Genomic DNA, 21,813 nt, shown 5'->3' on the forward strand with positions numbered 1-21,813 from the left:
GGGGCACCAGCCCAAATCCTTTCCTTCCGTGATCTGGGAGAAGGTCCCTGCCCCTTTACCTTTGCAGAAGCCCCAGCCTCCGCCCCGTCCGCAAGCCCCACTCCTCTCAACTGGAGCTTGGGCCCTCGAAGCTCCGCCCCCGCAGCAGGCTGGAGTTCCCCGCCCTTCAAGTGCCCAACTGGCCCCGCCTCCACGAAGCCCCGCCCCCACCTTGCCGCCCCGCCCCCATCTCCAAGCCAGGCTCACCTTGGTCTCTGCCAGCTGTCGCTTGAGCAGCTGCAGCGCTTCCGTGTGCTCCCGCTCACTGTCCTGAAGGGCCTGAAGCTGCTCCTTCAGCTCCCTCTGGAACACAGACAAGACAGGAATCGCGGAGCAGGCCAGAGCCAGCCCGGTATTTCCTGGTGACGGTGATGCAGAGCCCAGGCCTGACTGCTGCCGGCGCTGGAAGCTATCCTGGCTCCGTGCCTCCCCTGCCCCAGCACCCTCCTCCTGTCACAGCTCAACAACCACGAAGTCCTGTAGAGTCTGTCTCCCAAGTATCTCCAGAGTCTGTTCCCATCTTTCATCTGAAGTTTTCAACAGCCTCCACTAGGCCATCCTAGGAGCTTCTGGTCCCCCAGTCTCCAATCCACCTCCACATACTTTCTGACCCCCTGATGGTCAAGACTCCTTGCTTAGAATCCTCTGGCAGGAACCAAGGCCGTACCACTGTCCAGGGCTGTGACTAACTCCCCACATCCTCTGAGCACTTCCAGTGGGCTAGGCACTGTTCTCAGACCTTAGCTTGTATGGGGTCATCGAATCCTCTCAATAACCCTTTAGTAGGCATTGTTATTATCTCCATTTTCCAATGGAGAAACTGGTACAGATAGGCCAAAAAAACTGGCCCCCAAACTTACAGCTAAGAATGGAAGGGTAGTGCCAGAATTGGAACTCAGGAAGCCTAGTTCTGGAGACCATGATCATGATACCAGGTGTCAATTTTCTTCAGTAATGAACAACAACAAAAATCCATGATAGACAACATGTCAAAATTTTAACGGACAGGATCATTATGACTAATTTTTCCTTTGCCTCTGGTTCCAATAATGGCTCAGTAAGTCATGGCTAGTCATCTTGTCTCTATTTACAAATCTGATATTTTGTTCATCATGCAGTTTTTTGGACATTAATCTTGATTTTTAAAAATTTCTTTACGAATTATTCCTCTTGATTACTGAGTTCGGGGGCACCTGCTTCAGCTTTGTGCCTGAAGCAAGTGTCTCAGTGCCCTCATGCCCGTCCCACCGTGCTGTCTCCACCGTCCTTCCCCCATCACTCCCAGCCAGCCAAAGCGGTCTTCTTCCTGTTCCTCACTCTGGGCTTGCTTCAACCCTGTGCCTGCACTTGCTGCTTCCTCTGCCTGGTGCACTTCACTCTCAGGTATCCTCCCCCTGATTCCCCTGTAGCATTAACGTAACAACTCAGATGCTGCCTCCTCTGAGAGGTCTTGCCTCACCAGCCCATGCACAGTAGCATTCCTTCCATCCTCCATCACATCCTGTTTTGTGGTCTCCATGATCTTGCTTATTTATCTGACAGTGTATTCACTGTTCCTCTTCTCCACTGGAATGTGAGTTTTAGGAAGGCAAGAATCTTGACTGACATGTTCACTGTTCTATCCTCAGCACTTAGAATAGTGCCCAGCACACAGTAGGGCCTCAATAATTATTTGTCAAATGAATGAATGGGGCACAGAGATGGATGGCTCCCAGTTCATGTGTGTGCTAAGTTGCTTCAGTCATGTCCTACTCTGTGTGAACCTATGCACTGCAGCCTGCCAGGCTCCTCTGTCCATGGGATTCTCCAGGCAAGAATACTGAAGTGGGTTGCCATGCCCTCCTCCAGGGGATCTTCCTGACCCAAGGATTGAACTTGTGTCTCTTATGTCTACCTGTATTGACAGGTGGGTTCTTTACCACTAGCACCGCTTGGGAAGCCCTGGCTTCCAGTACTTCTGGACATTTAGTCCATGGTATCACAGCTGGTTTTTCTCCTGGCTGTCCTTCATCCATCCCCATGCAGGGCAGGCCTACCCTACCATTTTCTATCTCCCCTGCACCCAACAATGGCCTGGCATTGAAATGGGGCTCAAAGAAGTTTTTTTCTGGGAGTGAATCTCCATGGAAACAGCCTCTGGCCCCGGCTCTCTAGTCAGCCTGAGGTGTGAGTGGTGTCAGGGAGCTGACTTACCTGCTCACCCCCACCTCCTGTTCTCCTGTCTCATCAGAGCAGGGAGAGCCCTTGAAAACATCTAATCCAACTAATTTTACAGGCTAGATAGCAACGTGAGAAAATGGTCACAATGACATGCTAAGGGAAGCATGTAGAAAACAAAATGATCTGTGCTTACTATCCCTTATTCACTCAACAAATATTTATTGAGCAATTATGATGTACCAGGCAGTGTGAGGCATTGGGGACACAGCAGAGAACCAGACAGACATAGTCCCTACTGATAGGGATCTTCCAGTCTAGTGGGGAAGACAGATAATATTGTTGTTTAGTTACTAAGTCATGTCTGACTCTTTTGTGACCCCATGGACTGTAGCCCTCCAAGCTCCTCTGTCCATGGGCTTTCCCAGGCAGGAATACTGAAGTGGGTTGCCATTTCCTTCTCTAGGGGATCTTCCCAACCCAGGAATTGAACCTGCATCTCCTGCATTGGTAGGCAGATTCTTTACCACTGAGCCACCAGGGAAACCTTCAGATAGTTATCCATTATGGTCTATGCCATGGACAGAGGAGCCTGGCAGGCTACGGTCCATAGGGTCACAAACAGTCAGACATGACTGAAGCAGCTTAGGATGCATACATGGTCTATGCTCTAGAGAAAATAAAGCCGCGTAGGATGGGTGATGAATTTAGTAGGGAAAATAAAGCCGCATAGGATGGGTGATGAATTTAGTAGGGTGTCAGAGAAGGCTTCCCTGTGGAGGGCACACCTCAGATGACAAGTGAAGGATGAAGAGGACCCAACCTTGAAAATAAAAGTTAGATAGAAAACTCGGAATAGCTAGTTTTATGGGAGAAGAGAGCTTGCACAGACATAATAACTGGAACTCCAGTACCATCTCAGGCCATAAGGCAACCAGAAAGATGGATATGACAGGCCAAAACCAGTGAAACAGAAGGAAGAAGCAGCCTGGGTCCCTGATGGGGTAGCCACCCCATCACTGCACTCAGGGATGTACTAGGAAGCTTGCCCTCTGGAAAAAAGATAAATAGACTCAGTTTATAGTGCTGGCCAATTTCCATGGTGTAAAGGCTCCCTCAAAGCCAATTTTAAGCTCTCCATGTGAGGTCATCAGTTGCAGAGCTGAGACAAAATTTGCAGTTAGTTCTCAGGAACCAGGGCAAGTTGGCCCTGGCACACCATTGCCTGGGCTCCTTTCCTATAGACCTGTTTTATGTGGAAGAGAAATACACCCTCATCTAATTTCAGTTACTTTGGGCAACTCTCTATTACTAACAGTTGGAAGTCATTCCTCATAGATTCTCATGCATCTGAGCCACTGGAATAGATAGATCACATTCACCTAAGAATACAGAATGACTGCTCTCCCCTGACGGCCTCGGGTCTCTCCAGCTTGGGACAGTCTGCTTGAGATGCAGAGTTTGAGGAGATGAACCAAATGCTACAACTCTCTCCCTAGGTTGCCCTCATAGACCCAACCACTCAGGCAGTTCTTCAGATTCTCTGAGAAAACTGCCCTGGAGGCCACGTTCTTCACATTGCTCAGGGCACCCCAGGGACATGGCCAAATTCCTCCCTGCTTTCAGGGTCAGGGAATAACAGGATCCCCGGAGCAATGGAACACTCATTCGTTCATTCTGCAAACATGTGCTGAATGAGGCCTCCTTGGGCCCCACATGCTGCTGTGTCAACGGCAGGGAGAAGGATGGGGGTGAGCCCCAACCCATGATGCTTCAGGAGGTATGTAGATGGACTGGGTGGGTCGGGGGGAGACAGGGACAGAGACATTTACATCACAGTGAAAGCTGGAATAGTGGCATGGGACCCCAAAACTGCTCTTCCTCTCATGTTCCCCATTTCTGTGCAGGGCACACCCCCTATCCCTGCTGCCACCCAAGCCAGAAATCTAGGAGTCACCCTTGACACGGCCCAGCCACCAATCCAATCAGTCATCGGGCTAGCCCTGGAATTTGTCCTCTCCTCTCTATACCCACTGCCCCGGTTCAGTTTTATCACTTCTTTTCTGGACCATGGCTCCAGGCTCCTCCCTGCCTCACAGAGCAACTGAGATGACGGTTCTCCAGGATGGATGTATTCCTACATCTCCTCCCCCAGGTCCCTCTGCAGGATTTCCACATTGTCTGGAAAGAAGAGGGCTTCCCAGGTGGCTCAGTGGTAAAGAATCCATCTGCCAATGCAGGAGCTGCAGGAGACACCAGTTCAATCCCTGGGTCAGGAAGATCTCCTGGAGTAGGAAATGGCAACCCACTCCAGTATTCTTGCCTGCAAAATTCCATGGACAGAGGAGCTTGGCGGGCTATTGTCCATGGAGTTTTAAAGAGCTGGACATGGCTGAGTGACTGAGCACACACATATGCTGGGGAAAAGGGCACCAAGTCTGAATGTGGCATTCAAGACCCTTCAGTATTGGCCCCAGATTTCTTCTCCAGCCTTTTCTCTTCATCCAGACCTATCATTCAGTGCAGTAACTGCTAGTCACAAGTGGCTATTTAAATTCAAATGAAATAAAATTGAAATTCAGTTCCTCAGCTGTACTGAGTTGAACCATAAAGAAGGCTGAAAACCAAAGAATTGATGCTTTTGAACTGTGGTGCTGGAGAAGACTCTTGAGAGTCCCTTGGACTGCAAGGCAATCAAATCAGTCAATCCTAAAGGAAATCAACCTTGAATATTTATTGGAAGGACTGATGCTGATGCTCCAATCCTTTGGCCACCTGATGTGAAGAGCCAACTCATTGGAAAAGACCCTGATGCTGGGCAAGATTGAAGGCAGGAGGAGAAGGGGATGACAGAAGATGAGATGGTTGAATGGCATCACTAACTCAATGGACATGAGTTTGAGCAAGCTCCGGGAGTTGGTGAGGGACAGGGAAGCCTGGTGTGCTGCAGTCCATGAAGTTACAAAGAGTTGGGCATGGCTGAGCAACTGAACAACAGCTGTACTAAGGTGAACATTTCAAGTGCTCAACAGCCACAGGTGACTGGTGGCTACAGTATCAGAGGGTGCAGATGTAAGACACTTCCATTATTCCAGAAAGTTCTACTGGACAGTGCTGCTCTAGATGCATGAAGCAACTTGCAGTGCTCTCCACCAGGCCTTTATACATGCTGTTCCCTCTGTCTGGAAGGCTCAGCTACATGGTTTTCTCTACTTGTTAGACTAGTGCTTATCTCGGAAGACCTAGATCAGACCTCACTTCCACTGAGAATCCATATCTCAGCTCCATTCTGTCCAGACAATCCCCTGTGTGCACAGCCTTCCCTCACGCTATCTGGCACATGCTGCATCTTAACAGCAAGGTTACCTGTCAGTCTTCCCCATGAGGTATAGGCTCTTAGGTCAGGGACTGAAAGATTTTCACACCCTCAGTACCTAGGAGAGGGCCAGGCACAGAGTTTACATCCTGAATCTGCCCTGGGGAAAGGCTGGGCTGGGTCAGGGCTCACCTCTGAAAGGGTGGGCAGAGTCCCCAGGCTGGCAGCTCTCCTCAGATGGGCTACAGATCCCGAGGGAACAGCTAAGTTAGGAAAAACAAAATGTAGAACCCACAGAGCAGGACTAGGAGGCAGCCTGGGCTTTGTTACTCACCCTGCCTTCCCTCCTTCCAGGCCTGGGATCAGACCTGACCCCCTGGGTTAGGAGACTGGCTTTGTCATCCTTTAGCTGTGTGATCTTGGGCAGGGACCCTAACCTCTCGGGGCCCCAGTCCCTCATCTGAGAAATGGGGATAACAATATCTCCTAGGGTTGGAAGGGTTAAATGAGATAACGGTAAGAAGTGTTTAGCCTTACAGTGGAGAGCCTGGCATACACTGGGTGCTTGGGAGACAGGGGGCCACCATGTCCCACGTGAGGTTCCTGGGTCACTTCTCCGTGTCCCTGTGGTTTGCTGTGTCAGGCCCCTCCTTTCCTCCTCACATGGCCAGAATGTAAAGGAGCCCCAGGGACCATCTAGTCCAGCCATCTGGATTTCTAGAACAGGGAAGTGAAGTCCAAGAAAAAGGGACTGAGTGGCCCATGGCCACACAACTTGACAGAGAACCAACTGGGAAATCTCCTCCCAGCAGATGTCAGACAGGAAACAGGAAGCTGTTGACAAACTCCTAAGTGATAGAGCTAACTGTAAGGAAGGACACTGACCCTCCCGGAGGCTCAGAACCGGGTCTGGAGGTGGTGCAGTTTAGGTTTGAATTTCACAGGCAGCGTGTCACTTAATTCTCACAACAACCTCATGAGATTAATGCCCTTGACACCCCAGTCTCTCAGAGGGGGAAACAGAGTCTCAGAGAGGTCAGGCAGTGTGCCAAAGGTGACAGAGCTTGTAAGAATCAGGAGTGGGGATCCGAGTGACTCCAAAATCCATGTTGGAAACTACTCGGTCCCTCTATCAGCAATACAGTAATCACGTCTGGGCACCCACAGTCAGGCTTTGGGCCAGCCACTCCAGGGGGCTGGGGGGCTGCAGACAGCCCTTGCCCTTGAGAGTTTGCAGTTAGTAGGAGAGGCAGAAATAGAAACAGGTAGACTGCAAGGGAGAACAGGATAAACGTGGAGGGAACACCTAGGAACCCGGCAGTGTTGGTGACTCCCTCCCACCCCAGTTGCCAAATCTATCAAGTACAGCTAATGACAGCGCCAGCTCTGTGGTTGTTGTGAGGATTAGGTGACTTAATGCAGGACCTGTCCGGAGGCCCAGGAAGTGCTCAGTCACTCGTAGTTGTCATTAACATCACAATAATTATAATTGTATGTGAAATAGGCAACTTCTTAGAGAGGGTATATTTCTGGCATAAAGATCTGGGAAGATGGATGGATGGCTGGGCAGGGTCCCTTCTAGTCTCCAGGGTGGGGCCAGAGCATTTCAGGTGGAGAGAACTGATTGGGTAGAGGCACTCCTGGTGTGTGCAGGAAGTGAGGGGCAGTTGGGGGTGGCTGGAGCCAGGTGTGTGGGTGGAGTCCCCAGCTGGAAAGGCCAGTGGGGCCGGCTGGGATGAGGGCAGCAAGGGGGTGGGGCAGAGTTGGCCTTGGAGGTCAGCCTGGGGGAGCTGGACTCTGCAGGCCCCATCAGCGCTGGGGCAGAACAGGAATGGGGGTGGGGGATGCCCTCCTGAGGGCAGAGCTGCTGGAGAGGGGGCAGAGTCAGGGCTAGTGCTGACGTATGCACACAATTATGCAAATATGTCAGCCGAGAGACTCTGGGGCTTCCGCGTGCACAGAGAGGCCAGGCCTGGGGCAGCAGCTGAGGGGGAGGACAGACAGCCTGGGCTCACAGGCCCCCAAGGCCAGACCTCCCTGACTGCAAGGCCATCCCTCCTCCAGCCCAGAGGATAAAGCTGCTGCCAGAAGCCATCTCCACCAGCTTCAGGGACCCTCCCACCCCTGCCACCGTTCTGCCCAGTGGTAACAGCATGAACTTGGGTGTCAGAAAAACCTGGGTTCAAATCCTGGCTGCATGCCCTTGGGTCGATCACATCTTCCCCTCTCAGAGCCTTATCTATAAAATGAGGACCAGAGCCACTTGGCAGGGGATGTGATGAGGATAAAATGAGACCCTTGAAAGGGCCCAGCGTGGCGTGGCTCACGATAGGTACTCAAAACCCCTTGTGCTCAAGACTCTTCCCCTCCTCCACACCCAGTACTGCCTTCTCTTCCCTCCTCTGGCCCAAAGCTGCCCCAGATCTTCACACGGGCAAACTGAACTTGCCTCTTCTCTCCCTTCCCCCAGATCCCCCTTCTACTCACAGACCCCCGATGCTTCTGTTTCTTCTGTCAGCCGGAACCCTGATGCAGCTTCTCGGCCTCTGAGCCTGCGCTGTTCACTTTGAGCCTCACGGTCTCTGGCAGGGCAGCACCGTGTGACTGTGCCCCCTCCTCCAGGCTGCCCACCAGGTGCACCCACATGCCGCCCCTTAAGGCACACTGACCAGGCCAGCCTTGCCTGCTCTAGCCTGTTCCTAGTTCCCCCACATCTCCAGGATCAAGTCTACGCTCCTTGGGTAGGGGTGGTGCATTCAAGCCCCTTTCCCACCCTTCCCTCTCCAGTCACAATGAACCACCGGCTCACCTTCATGCCTGTCCCTGGCTGACTCGGATCATCATCTGAGTTCAAGTTCTGGCTTCAGCAACATGTACTGGTTGCATGACCTTAGGCACAACCTCTGAGCCTCAGTTTCCTCATGTGAAAAATGGGGCAATGAGACCTATCCCCTAGGGCCGCTGTGAGGGTGAAATGAGAATAGGTGTCTGCCCCTGGCACTCTGCACATGGGACCATGAGTGTTGTTTTTCCCTCTGTAACGTCTCCTTTCTCTGCTCTCAAGACCCAGTTGTCAGCTGGGGAACCTGGCCAGTCCTCAGTTGTGGCCTCAGGAGCCTAGGACATGACCCTGCAGCTTATAGGCCTGTCTCCCAAGAACCACAGCAGGCCAAGCTTGTCTTGCTCTCTCCTGGGCCCAGGACCTGGCCCTCAGTGAGCCAGCGGAGGAGTATCAACTGAGTAAGGTATTGACTAAATCTCTGAATCCCAGAAGGACACCATCTCCACATCCTTGACAACCACCCCCCGTGTTCAAACAGAATTCAAGGTCCAGAAAGTAAATGATGCTGTGAAAACAGCACTGGGCTGAGATTCCAGGGAGCTGAGCTCTGGACCAAACTTGGGCAAGTCAGTTTCCCCATTTGCACAGTGGGGAGAGGATGGAAGCGGATGGTTTCTGAGGCCTCATTTGGATGTTCCCTGAGGCAGTTAGGGTGGTGTTGGTGAGGGGGAAGAATTCTGAGTCAGACAGACCAGAGTCTGACCCAGCTATGCCTTCTACTTGCAGCATGATCTTGGGCAAGTTACTGAGCCTCTCAGCCTCATCGTCTTGATCTGTGAAATGGGGCTGATCCTAGTCCCACTCGGGGAGTAAGGAAAAGAAAAAGGGCTTCTGTGAGGATTCAAGGCCCGTGACAGCACCTGGCACATAACAATGGTCCAATACACTCTGGCTCATGTTTTATAGGGCTGTTATTGTTTCTGTTGTCACTTCCTACCAGATCCTTTCCTCTCTAGAAAATAAACGTCCTGGGGTCCCCAGCTTCCATTCTCAGTTTCAGCCCCGTGACCTGTGCTCAGCCAAGGTGTTCTGGATGAACTGGGCTTTTCCTGGTTGCCCACACACACCTGTGAAGAGGGAAGTAGAGATGCCAACTGCAGCCGTGGGTCTGACTCACTGGCAGCCTTGACCCCTGGAGCCTGGTTGTGTACACGAGTCCTGCCCTCTTCTGCAAAAAGTAACAGCAGAGGCCACTTTCCCTGGACACAGACAGCCCGGCTGTCCATAGTAGCAAATAAAGTACCTTCACACCAGTTGTCTCTGGATAGGCAGCAACTCGCTCTCCCTCTTTATGTTTTGTTCTGATTTCCACTTCCCAGGTTGGGAGAGGGTGCAGAGAAGGCAGCACCTTCTGCTCAGCTGGAAGAAGCCAGCATCAGGATTTGAATTCAGTCCTCAGCTCTGTTCTTTCAGGGGTCTCTGGAGCCCCATGCCCAACTCCTCAGGGCTCCCATCCAAGGCTGATCCACTGCTGTCTCCCTTGGCATGAAGGAGGCCTTGGGAAAGGCTCCAGCGGTCACATGAGACCTGGAGGGGGTGGCTGGGACTGCATCCAACCCCTTGCCTGGAGGTTAGGAAGCTGAGATGGCCAGAGAGCCGGATGCTGTGCCCGAGTAAGATGACATTCAGCACCTGCCCTTGGAGCATCAGCTGGCACAAGCAGACGGTGTCCGCAGCCTGACCCTGTACACTTAAACTACAAAGACAGGCAGGGTGTGGGGGAGACAGCCACCCGGCCCTGAGAGGCAGCTCAGAGGCCATGCATGGTCCACTCAGCCAGGCTTCAAATCCTGTCCTTGCTGTTTACCAGCTGGGTGACCAAACAAGTCACTGAATTCCTCTGAGCCTCTGTTTCCTTATATGTAAAAAGAGTAAATTACAGTACCCACTTGACAGGGTGTTATGAAAAACATTAGATAAAAAAAAAATTAAATGAGTCAGTACACGAAAAGTGCTTAGCACATTCTTGGGCAGTGGACTAGAACTCAGTAATATTGACTGAGAAGCCCCAAACCCTTCTGAGATGGTGGCTCCTTCCCTCCACTTTGCGCTGTCGTCCAGTGCTCAGCAGTGAAAAAAAAGGGAAGGCATACACACACACACACACTGTTTACATGACAAAATTTCTGTAGAACTGTAAACAAATCTTTAAGAAAAAATCCTATTTTTCCATGGAGTGGGATTATGGGGGGATTTTAACTTTTACACTATATAGCTCTGTTTATTATGTTAATTTTATACTCAGAAAAAATAAAGATATTTAAAAATTGCTACTGCTAACTGTGTGCCAAGCACAGTGTCAGGCACTTTTGATACGGCCTCCCTAATCCTTTCGACATCCTTCCCATGATGGTCATATTATCCTCATGTTAGCAGGTGGAGGCTTAGAGAAGTGAAGTGATCTGATCAAGGACACACAGCTTATCGGCAATGATGCCAGGATCTGACCCCAGTATCGGAATCTGGGGTACAAAGCCATTCTACTTGGTAGGTCAGGGAATGCTTCACGGAGGAGGGGTTATTTGAGCTGAGCCTGGAAAGCTGAGTAGGACTTCTCCAGGCCTGGGTTCTCAGACTGGTGTGATTTTGACCCTAGGGGATATTTGATGAAGCCTGAAGGCATTTTTGGCTGTCAGAGCTTGGGATGGGTCATGCTACTAGTATCCAGTGGGTAGAGGCCAGGGATGCTACTAAACAGCCCACAGTGCACAGGATTGCCTTGCATAACATAGACTTGTGTGTGCGAGCACTCAGTCACTCCGTAGTGTCCAGCTCTTTGAGATACCATGGACTGTAGTCTGCCAGGCTCCTCTGTCCATGGGATCTCCCAGCAAGAATACAGGGGTGTGTTGCCATTTCCTTCTTCAGGGGATCTTCCCGACCCAGGAATCCAACTTGCATCTCCTGCATCATCCTATATCGGCAGGCAGATTCTTCACTACTGTGCCACCTGGGAAGCACTGCATAACGTAGACTTATCTGGCCCTAAATGTTAATAGTGCCAAGTATGATGTAACATACTAGAACTGTCATTTATTGAGTGCTTACTATGTGTCAAGTGCAGTACCAACTTCTGGCCCATGTCATCTTATTGAATTCAATCCCATCATTCCCATGCTGTGAAAGAGGTTCCTGAGACTCAGAGATGAAAAGGAACTTTCCTAAGGTCACACAGCCAGAAATGGTACTGCAGACTTGGAGCTGCCTGAGTACAAAGCCAGAGACCTTTACCTCTCTGCTCTGCTGCGTCTAGGATTTATAATAAATGAAAATAGCTCCAGGCTAACTGTTAGGAGGAGGGGAGGTGTGAGGAGACCCCCCCTGAGCCAGGAGTAGCCTCCTCTGGCCTCAAGGCCTTGGGAAAGGGGAGGATCCTCTCCTCCCTGCTCTGCCATTTCCCCATCTGTCAAAGGAAGTTTGTACCAGATGATCTCCAAGGCCCTGCTGGCTCGGAGTCTGTTATTCTCCAGGAGAGGGGCCCAGCCCAGGCCTCAGGAGCCCTGGGGACAAGCCACCAGCTGCTGGGAGAGGAGGGGGTGTGACAGACAAGCCCAGTCTCATTTCCAGTTCATAAATAGCTAATGAGCCCCACTTCCCCATGAACAGAGCGGGAGTCATGGGGAGTGGCTTAAGCCTCACCCAGCAGCTTACTTCTCCACGGGGGAGGATGTTTCTCTGCCACTTTCTTGCCAAGCCCAAAGGAGGTACCAAAACAAGGCCTCCTTCTCAGGTGAGAGGCAACTCTGGGCAATCGCCCAGCTGGGCACTTGAGGTCTCATATGTAAAAGGAGAAAGGATGGGAGTGCGTGCTGACCCAGCCCCTAACCTGTGCCAGGCATCTCAATAGCAGATTCATTTCAGGTCAGCCTCATGAAAATCCTGCCTGCCCCAGGTCATGGAACAGACGACAAATCCCTACAACACCATAATTTGGATTTGCTGGTTTGCAGACAGGGGATTCAAATGTTGGAAGGGAGTTCTCCCTAGCTAGAAAGTCAGACAGGGAGAGGTGGGGCTGAGCGGCAGGGACGGGATCTGGCTGGGGTCAGGCTGAGCTTTCTAGGCTGGCCCTCTCACTGTGACTTTGGGTATGTCGCATCACCTCTCTGGACTTGTCTGCACATCTACATAATGAAGAGGATGGACAGATGGTTTCAGACAGAGTCCCTCCAAACTCTTACTACCTGCGCCCAGTCCTGTCCAAGCTTCTCTCCTTCTCCCTGTTTATGTGACTTCATAGACGGGGAGATGGAGACACCAGAGCCTGGCACAAGGGGCTCTGAGAGTAGAGGGCCAATGCCATCCTTGTGCCAGCTCCCAGAGCCCCCAGACCTTGCTCTCCATCCCCAAACAGCCAAACTGAAAGGGAGTCAGAGGTGGTTTGGGGATTAAAGGAACGAGGAGCAGATGAGGTGAACACAGGGTCATTTCTCCTAGGACCAGGGTATCTGCTGATGCAGGCTGGCTCACAGAGACTCATGTATAAGGGGGGGTGACCCTCTACAACAGGGAAAACAGTCATTTAGCTCCTGCTTAAGGAGTCAAAAACCTTCTGCTTCCAAAGGCTCTACAGTCTGGGCCAACTTAGGTCAGGGCTGGTCATTCATTCAACCTTTACTGATATGCGCTGTGGGCCAGGCCTTGGGCCAGGCTTTAGGTCCACAGATATGATGACTAAGAGACTGTCCCTTCTCTTGGGGACTGTGTGCTAGTCTGGTATCCTGAGGCCAAAGACACAAGGTTTGCTAGATTTAAATGGTTTAGCTTGAGAAAAAGATTCTAGGCTCACAAAAGCTTGGGAATCATTTTATAAAACACAGCAAGATGGGTTTCTTTGCTACAAGATTTCTCCAAGCCTTTAATATGCAAATGTACACTGAGAATTCTCCAAGGAGGGTATAGAGAATGTACTTTATTTCCTAATTATAGCTAATCTTGGAGCACTATTTTAATATTTATTTTTATTTATTTATTTGGCTATGCCGGGTCTTAGTTATGGGATGTGGGATCTTTAGTTGCAGCATGTGGGCTCCAGTTCCCTGACCAGGGATCAACCCCAGCCCCCTGCCTTGGAAGTGTGGCGTCTTAGCCATTGGATCATCAGAGAAGTTCCTGGAACACTATTTTTTAAAAATATTATACTTATGAACAAAGACTGCAGTGCTAATGCTATTGTTTTGGAGTTTAGAGAAGGCTTACACAGTGAGGGCATTTGAGCAGGGCTTTGAGAGTTGAACAGGAGTTGGTCAGTGAGGATGTGAAGGCTGCAGGGAGATCAAGTACAGTCCTAGGCTGACTATGATCAGGTTACACTGCATGTACTGTTTCACATAGTCCTCAAGATCCTGATGTGGGTGACAGAGCTAAAGAGGTCACTAAAAGTCCCTGGAAACTCCTAGAGGTCCACTCGCTCTCTTTTCTTGAATCACCTCACCTCAGGGTCTTATTACCCAAATCCTGAGTCTGTAAGTACTATCCTCACTCTCAATTAGCCTCTACTGTGATTTCAACTCAGAATGATTTTTTACAGTATCTGAATTAGATCCCAGTCTTAGACCCTCACACACCTTGCCCTAGCCCCTGGCACCCAAATCCACTCTCTCAGCAGTTTGCTGACCCTCATTTAGACCCTCTCTTAGATTTAACCCTGACCTGCCCAGTGATCTAGCCCAAGTACTGACCCCCAGGTCCTGATGCATACCTGATTGAATCCCCAAGGTCTTCGTGCCCCAAAGCCTGCAGCTCAGCTACAATGTCTAGTCCAGACTCATCCTCGGACGGCGGCCCCACCCCCTGTCCAGTCCCGACTTTGTTCCCATCCCCCACCTGTGTCTTTGTCCCCAACTCAATCCTGAACCATTCTTATGTGGGCAACGTCTCCAGGTCCTACTCTAGGACCTCCCATAGTGGCCCTGCCTTTGCCCAGCTCTGATTCGGCCCCGTCCCTAACCTTGCCCCAACCAGTACAGCTCTAATCCTATTTGTCCCCACCGTCCCACTCCTTTGGTGCGCTCTCTCCCAGCCATGGACCCACCGCCGGCTTCAGTTCTGAGATCCAGCCTGGCGAACTCGGCTCAAGGCCCCACCCTCAACACCGCCTCCTCGCCGCGGCCCCGCCCCGTCCTAATTCTGATAGGGCCCTGACCCTGCCGGAGGCCCCGCCCTATGGCAATTCTGACTGGGCCCTGCCCGCGCGGTCCAGCCCTGACCCCGCCCACGGCCCCGCCCCACCCCGCCCCCAGGCCGAGCGAGCAGCTCACCTGCAACTCCTCGAAGGCATCATCGATGCCGGTGACCTGGTGCTGCTCGTGTAGCGCGGGTTCATCGCAAAAGAAGCAGAGCAGTGCGCGGTCCGTGAGGCAAAAGAGCTTGACCTTGTCGTGTGCCTGGCAGGGTCGCGCGGCCCGGCGCGCGTTGAGGATGGCGTCCAGGGGGAAGGCGCTGTAGCGCTCCACGATGTTGGCCAGCTTGAGGCTGGGCGCGAGCGCGGGCTCCGCAAACGTGCGCCGGCACTCGGGGCAGTCGCGGGCGCCCTGCGCCTCCTGCCTCACCCAGTGCTCGGTGATGCAGCGGCGGCAGAAATAGTGCTCGCAGCCCAGGCTCACCGGGTCCTGGTAGATGCTCAGACAGATGGAGCAAAGCAGCTCGTCCTTGAGACTGCATGCCATGGCGCCAGCGGCGGTGGAGAGGGTCCCCCCCGAGATGCAGGGGGCAGCGGGGAAAGCGCGGCGCTGTCGGGGGCAGCCTGGGAATGGGTGCCAGGAGCAGGCCCGGAGAAGCAGGAGCTACAAGAGAAGGAAGAGGTGTTATCCTGGAGCGGGGTAATGCGAGTAAGAGGTCCGGGGTAGAGACTATCCGAGAAGCGAGCCCAGGAAGGTGGTCTTGAGGTAGTGGGTGACCTGGAGCGATGGGTGCTGGAGGGAGGGGGCCGTGGGTGTCTGAGGGAGGGTGCTCCTAGCAAGCAGCGTCTAGGGAAGGGGGGCAGTCCCGAGGGATGGGTGCTGGGAGAAGAGGATCAGGGAGGGGGGCGGAGGCCTTGGGGGGCTGTAATACCAGGATGGGTGCGGTGGGGGGAGGGGGAGAAGCTGGGGATGGGGAATTCTCGAGGAGGGGGAAGAGCCGTCCCTCGGCTGTGCCTGGCAGAGGACAGGAGGGGTGTGAGCAAGCTCAGCTGCTCGATCCCGGCCCCAAGACCAGTCCCCGCGCGGCCTCTTACCCGGCTCAGAGGCCACTGCTTCGGTCCCAGCGCAGCCTCTCAACCCGGAACCAGCCGAGCCAAAGCTGCCGGCGGCCTCGGCTCCCTCCCCGCCCCCGCGGGCGGGGACCCAGTGACTCCGCCCTCGCGGCGGGCGGGGGAGAGGAGGGGCAGGGCCCGGACTCCAGCCTGCGAAACCCCTCCCCGCCCCCACCATTCTCCAGCTCCCAGGGGTACGAAAGCCAGCTCTTCCTTCAGGGTCTGCACTTGGAACAACATCCAGGTCTCGCTTGGCGTCCCTGCGGCGGAGGTGGGGGGTGGGGGTGGGGGGTGGGAGAAGTGGGCCCGCTAATTTGAGAGGATAAGGAGTATAGGATCTTTTTGGATCATCAATGTGAAGATTGGTGAAAAATAATATTTTGTATTAAAACAAATACAGGTGTGTTGTTTAATCTGCATAGAATACAACTTTTGCATAAAATGTAAAGATAAAACTCGAGAAATACCCTGCTTGCTTAGAGCAAGTTCAAGACCCTCACACTTCTAAGCCCTGGGGACCCTTTTCCTTTTCACTTTCTTAAGCAGTGCTAGTGGCGGAAGTTGGAAAGTCCTGGCCCTGACTAATATCTGACCCGAGGAGTTGTCTCCACTCAGCAAGCATTTCTGGAGTGCTATAGTATGAGTGCTGTATTGTGAAGAGGGAGAAAGAGTAATAGGAGACCTGGTCTGCATGCCAGATGGAGAGGGGATAAGGGATTTCTAGGCAGAGGGGGCAGCATCTGCAGGAGCTTGGCGGTGTGAAAGGGAAGGAAAATTTTGGGGAAGTGTGAGTGATTCTCTACTGTTGGGGTTAGGTGGAAAAGGGGCTAGAGTGTGGTGGAGGGCGTTGAGGGTTTTGCTGAAGGATTTCCTGAAAGCATTGCGCTTTCAAGCAGGGGACTGACCTGGTCTGATGTGGGTTTCAGGAAGTCAAGGAGATGCCTATTATCCCATCGGCAAGATGAAAGCGGACTCTCTGATTTGCCCGCATATGTGCAGTGCTCTGTGGACAGTGAAGGTGTGTAGCTCAGTGTGTAGCTCAGTAAAATGTGGATTTCAAGAGGAGAGACTGGGCAGCTGTAGATTAATATCGTCATGCCTGCAGGTGATGAGACCTGAACTGGTGCCATGACAGTGGGTAAGGAGAGAAAGACAGGGTACTGAAGGTATAGACACTCTGAAATTTTGTAATGGATGGAACATGGAGTGAGAAAGAAGGAGGCATGAAGGTGGCTCCCCCGTTTCTGGCTCCTCCAGCAACGTCTTCACTGGCGTTAAACTTTATCAAAGCACAATTTAAGAAAAAGCTTGACATTTACCCCTCTGCTATTTATGTGTCCTCCATCATATCCTTACCTGGTTTCATGTCTCCATCATTGCCAGAAATAAGTTGGAAGCTCATGTAACAACTACGCATGGATTTTTCCTTGTAGTCAGAGCCCTGATTTTGTTCAGGTGTGCCCCCACTTCCCCATGTGACCAAGGGTTGGCTGACCCCAGTCCAGTTCTAGGAATAAGTGCTGTTCAGTCCAAATCCATCATGATGGTTACATTCCTCTTGCCAGTGATGACTTAGGTTTGGACATATGATGCAGGTCTGGCCTTAAATACCAGAGGGGAATCTTGTAGCAAGGAGACAGCTTCTGCAAAGGGTCTCTTCCCTATCAAAACCAGTCTGCCCCTTTTGCTGGATGTACTTGTATGTGTTTGGTGGTGATATTTGGAATTGCTTCCAGTCCGAGGATGCAGCCAATAAGACAGAGGCAGGGAGAATCCTGGGGAAGAGGAGCTGGTACACTGATGGAGAGTCTAGACTTTTGGATATATGAGACTGTCCATCTTATTGCTTAAGCAGGTTTAATAGCACTGTGCTTTCTCTTGGCAAACAAAAGAATCCCAAATGATACACTGATATGTACCTTCATTTTTTTTACAAAGAGGGCAGGGTCTAAATTATTGAAGCATTTGAAATGAAAAAAGGCTTGATGATGGATGAAGCAGTGGGCTTCATTTATTCAACATGTAATCTGTCCTCCTCTTCTATAGCAATATAGTAGCTGGAGAAAGGATGAGTCTTCTAGGTACCACATTTTCCAGCTGCTCTTGTAGCTGAGTGTGGTTTTGTGACCAAATCCTTTGCAATAAAATATAATAGAAATAGTCCTAAGGCACGTGCTCTTCTGTGTTCCATTTCCTCTTCCCTCATGGTGTCTCAGATGGTAAAGAATCTGCCTGCAATGCAGGAGACCTGGGTTCAATCCTTGGGTCAGGAAGATCCCCCAGAGAAGGAAATGACAACCCACTCCAGTATTCTTGTCTGGAGAACCCCATGGACAGAGGAGACTGGTGGGCTCCATGGGGTTGCAAAGAGTCAGACATGAGTGAGCAACTAACACTTTGACTTTTCATGTTGAAACGTAGACATGTAAGGAACCCAGCTTCAGTAATGCTTCAATGAGGCTGACAGAGCAAAGATGAGAAAGGAACCTGGGTTCCTGAATGACTGCATAGAGTGGACCACCCACCAATGTGGACTAGAGAGTGAGAAATAAACTTCCACTTTCTAGAAGCCTTTGTTTTTGGGACTCTGTTGTAGCAGCTTAGTCTACCCCATGCTACCCTATAGCTGTTTTTAGAAGAGGCTTTGGTACTATTTTATGCTATTGTCTAAATCTTTTCAATAGCTAAGTTCCTCTTAATCTAGCACCAGTCTCTTCTAAAGAGTATAGAACATGGTTTTCTCTGGCTGAAAGTTGCAGTCTCTTAGACCCATCACAATTCTTTCCAGCTTTCAATCTTTTTGCCCTTCGAGTTGTTGTTCTTCTGAATTTACCCCCATTTCCACTAAGATACTGGGCACTACACTCCTGCAGACTGTTAGTTATATTTGTTTGGCAAGTCACTGCTCTTTCTGGATATGTTTCTCCAACCTGATGTGGCTGAGAGGTCAATCAAGACTTTGTGATCCTGACTGCAGGGTATACCACCCACTTCTATTCATACTCTAAAGAAAATATCAGGAGTTAAAATTATTTTTCACGCTATCCAAGAGATGTTGTTGAGTGATTAAAAAAAAAAAGGGAGAAGGAGACCCCATAAACACAGATACATGGACATGGACACATGCAGCCCTATGCATGCTCACAGGCATTTATATAGCAAAAGTCTGTAGACCACTATAGCAATCCTAACTGTGTTTACATGTAGGCTAGGGTGAGGGGGACTTTAATTATGACACTGTATAGCTCTGTTTGCTTGTTGTTTAATTTTATAATCAGAAAAAAAGATTTGCAATACAGTAGAGATTGGCATAACATTGTAAATCAGCTATACTTCAATAAAAAAAAGACACAGTTGATTCTCATCTTCATGGCTTCTGTATTTGCAAATTTGCCTGCCCCTCAAATTGACTTGTGACCCCTACCCCCAATCAACACTTGAGGTGTTTTCATTGTCATTTGTGGACACACACAGGCCCAGGGTAGCAAACATTTAGATTGTCTGATACACAACAGAGGTGGAATCAGTCTTCTTGTTTCAGCTCTCATACTATCAACTTTTCATGATCTTTTCAGTGCCACTTTTTTTTCTCACTTCTGGGTTGTTTTTTTGGTGATTTTGCTATTTTAGAATAACTCCCAAGCGTGGCACTAAAGTGCTGTCCCGTGTTCTCAAGTGCACCAAGGCTGCGATGGGCCTTGGGGGTTGGAGGCGGTTGGGGGAGTGTGTTTGATAAGCTTCATTCAGGCATAAGTTATAGTGCTGCTGGCCATGAGTTCAATGTTAGTGAATCAACAACATATATTAAAGAAGGCATTTTTAAACAGAAACACACTTAAAACAAGGTTATGTATTGATTGGTTGACAAAAATGTGGTCAGAGGCTCCCAGGAACCTGCCTCTGTGTTTCCTCAAGGGGCAATGATTCAACATTCCCTATTTCAGTCTCTGCAGCGACTTAGTGGAACATAACTATGTGAATGTCAAGAGTCACTTGTACTTAAAGTTGGGTCTAACAGCAGTCATCAATAGGAGGTACCAAACTCCATGCCCCTTTCCCTCCAGGTAACGTTGGCTTGAGGACTTCCTCAGTGGCTCAACGGTAAAGAATCCGCCTGCAAAGCAGGAGATGAAGGTTTGATCCCTGGATTGAGAAGATCTCCTGGAGGAGGAAATGGCAACCCACTCCAGTATTCTTGCTGGAAAAATCCCAGGGACAGAGGAGTCTGGTGGGCTGCAGTCCACGGGGTCGGACACGACTGAGCCCCGGAGCTCAGGGGATGTGTAGCACGCCAAGCGGCATTGGCTCAGGTCTGTCAAAGGGGCGCGCCGAGAGGATGAACGTGGACTGGGCCGCATCTGTGTGCCAGGCGCTTGGTGTCCATGACTTTTATTTAGTCCTCGCAACAGCCCTCCAGACTTGTCCTTTTCCTCCCCCTTTGCAGATGAGAAAACTGCAGCTCAAAGGGGAGGCATGACTTGCCTCAAACCAGAGCAAGTAAAAGGCACAGACTTTTCTACCCCCAGATACTGGAGAGAAGACTCCATAGTTGTGCATCTTGGAACTGGGTCACATCTGGGCCCATAGCTCTATCCGATGGTCTTTATAAGCTATCCGGCTAGCCTCCCTTTCTCTTCCCTTCCCCACCACACCAAACCTTTGCCTGTTTCCTCAAGTCCCGTAGACATGCCCCTGCTTCTTTCTCAGTGGGGGACCTTGCATCCCATACTAGGAAAAAAGTCCCTCCAGGGGGCCTTCTGAGCATCCACTCCCCTTCAGCCTATATCCATCCTTTGTGCAGTGAAGCTGAGTGTAAAATAAACAAATGGAATGAAGTCAGTGCGTTTATAACTTGATTCATCCTCAGCTCCTTTCCTCTAGTCAGGATGAAGTTGCCTTAATTCTTCCACCTAGGCCTGGGTTGGATCCTCTCAGGCCTCCTCTGGGATCTGCCTTCGGTTCTCCGCCTCTCCACCCTGTATTTTCATTTCTTGCCTTGGCGTTGACTACTTACTCTCAGCCTATAAACAGGCTGGAGTTTCTCTTAAAACAGCCCTCTCTCCACTTCCCCCATCTTGAGCGACCACCTCATTTCCTCTTGCCTTTCTCTAGTGCAGGCTCTTGGAAGAATTGTCTGCCCACCCTCCCCTGCCATTCATCAGTCACGGCAGCCTGGCCCTGCTCCCCACCATTCCACCGAACTCACTAATAACCTCCTAATTGCCAATTAAAGATAGCTGCTAATACATAGCTGCTGTGGCAGAGAAACAAAACACAGAGACAAATTAAGAGAAACTTTGAAATATTCATGATTACACCACCCAGAAAGAACTATTGTTAATACTTGGCTTATATACTCATAGGCGTTTATCACACGTACACACACACACATACACATGCATACACGCACACACGAGGAAGAAGGGAAGAGGGAGGGAGAGAGGGAGTTTTTTTAAATTAAGGTAATTCTTAAGAGAGAGATTTTTTAAAAATAGAAATGAGTTCACTCTCTAAATCATTTCTTCTCTTGAGCCACATATGTCTTTAGCATAGTGCCTTCCAGGAGCTGACTTAGAAAACAGTTTATTTGGGAGGTGTTTTTAAGTAACACTACAGAGAAGTGGGAAAGTGATACAGGGAACAGGAGGAAGCTCCCTATGGCTGTACTATTAAGCCAGCTAGCACAGAGGGGAAGTGACAATTTCTCCCGCAGGGAAGCCTCTAGGAAGTGGGAAAAAACATGCCTCACAGTGATCCCACCCCAAGGACGAGGGAGCTGAGCATTTATACACCATCACTGAGTGTTTCACTGAGTGTTGAGGCTGCTCCCCAGTACTTGTGACCTGTGATGTATGTAGTCAGCTTCCTGCAGTTCTGGGGAGAAGATCCCTCAGCCACAGTACACATGCTGGCCCACTGAGGGGGCTGGAGGATAAGGACACGGCAACAATAGTATCTGTGACAGCCCTCCTTCTTACACACCCTCAGATCAACTAGCACCCCACTTCAAGTTTCACGTCCTGCCCCTGCTTCTTCAAGATGGTGACCAGTTATTTTTTTTTTTAAGACAATAGGAGGATTAGTGGAACGAGCCAAAATGCCACTGCTGTTGTTGGTCCTGAGATAAAGTGATGCTCATCAGCTTCCTTCTCTACCACCCATTTTTTTTTTTCTATCACCCATTTTTAAAAAATGTGTTTGACTGTGTCAGGTCTTAGCTGTAGC

At 50.6% G+C, this 21,813-nt stretch overlaps 1 protein-coding gene across 1 annotated transcript in view; it reads right to left on the minus strand.

Annotated features, from left to right (window-relative positions):
• The window catches only part of TRIM62 (tripartite motif containing 62), a 36,137-nt gene extending 20,471 nt beyond the window's left edge, over positions 1–15,666 (minus strand). Inside the window, exons 1-3 of the mRNA XM_065927593.1 lie at positions 15,571–15,666; positions 14,615–15,139; positions 247–342 (exon numbers count right to left, since the gene is read on the minus strand). Of these exons, the coding sequence (XP_065783665.1) occupies positions 247–342; positions 14,615–15,022 (504 nt within the window). The 5' untranslated portion in view covers positions 15,023–15,139; positions 15,571–15,666. The remainder of the gene's footprint in view (positions 1–246; positions 343–14,614; positions 15,140–15,570) is intronic.
• Between the last annotated feature and the right edge of the window lie 6,147 nt (positions 15,667–21,813).

This window comes from Muntiacus reevesi, chromosome 3 (genome assembly GCF_963930625.1).
Source record: "Muntiacus reevesi chromosome 3, mMunRee1.1, whole genome shotgun sequence".
Taxonomy (NCBI): domain Eukaryota; kingdom Metazoa; phylum Chordata; class Mammalia; order Artiodactyla; family Cervidae; genus Muntiacus; species Muntiacus reevesi.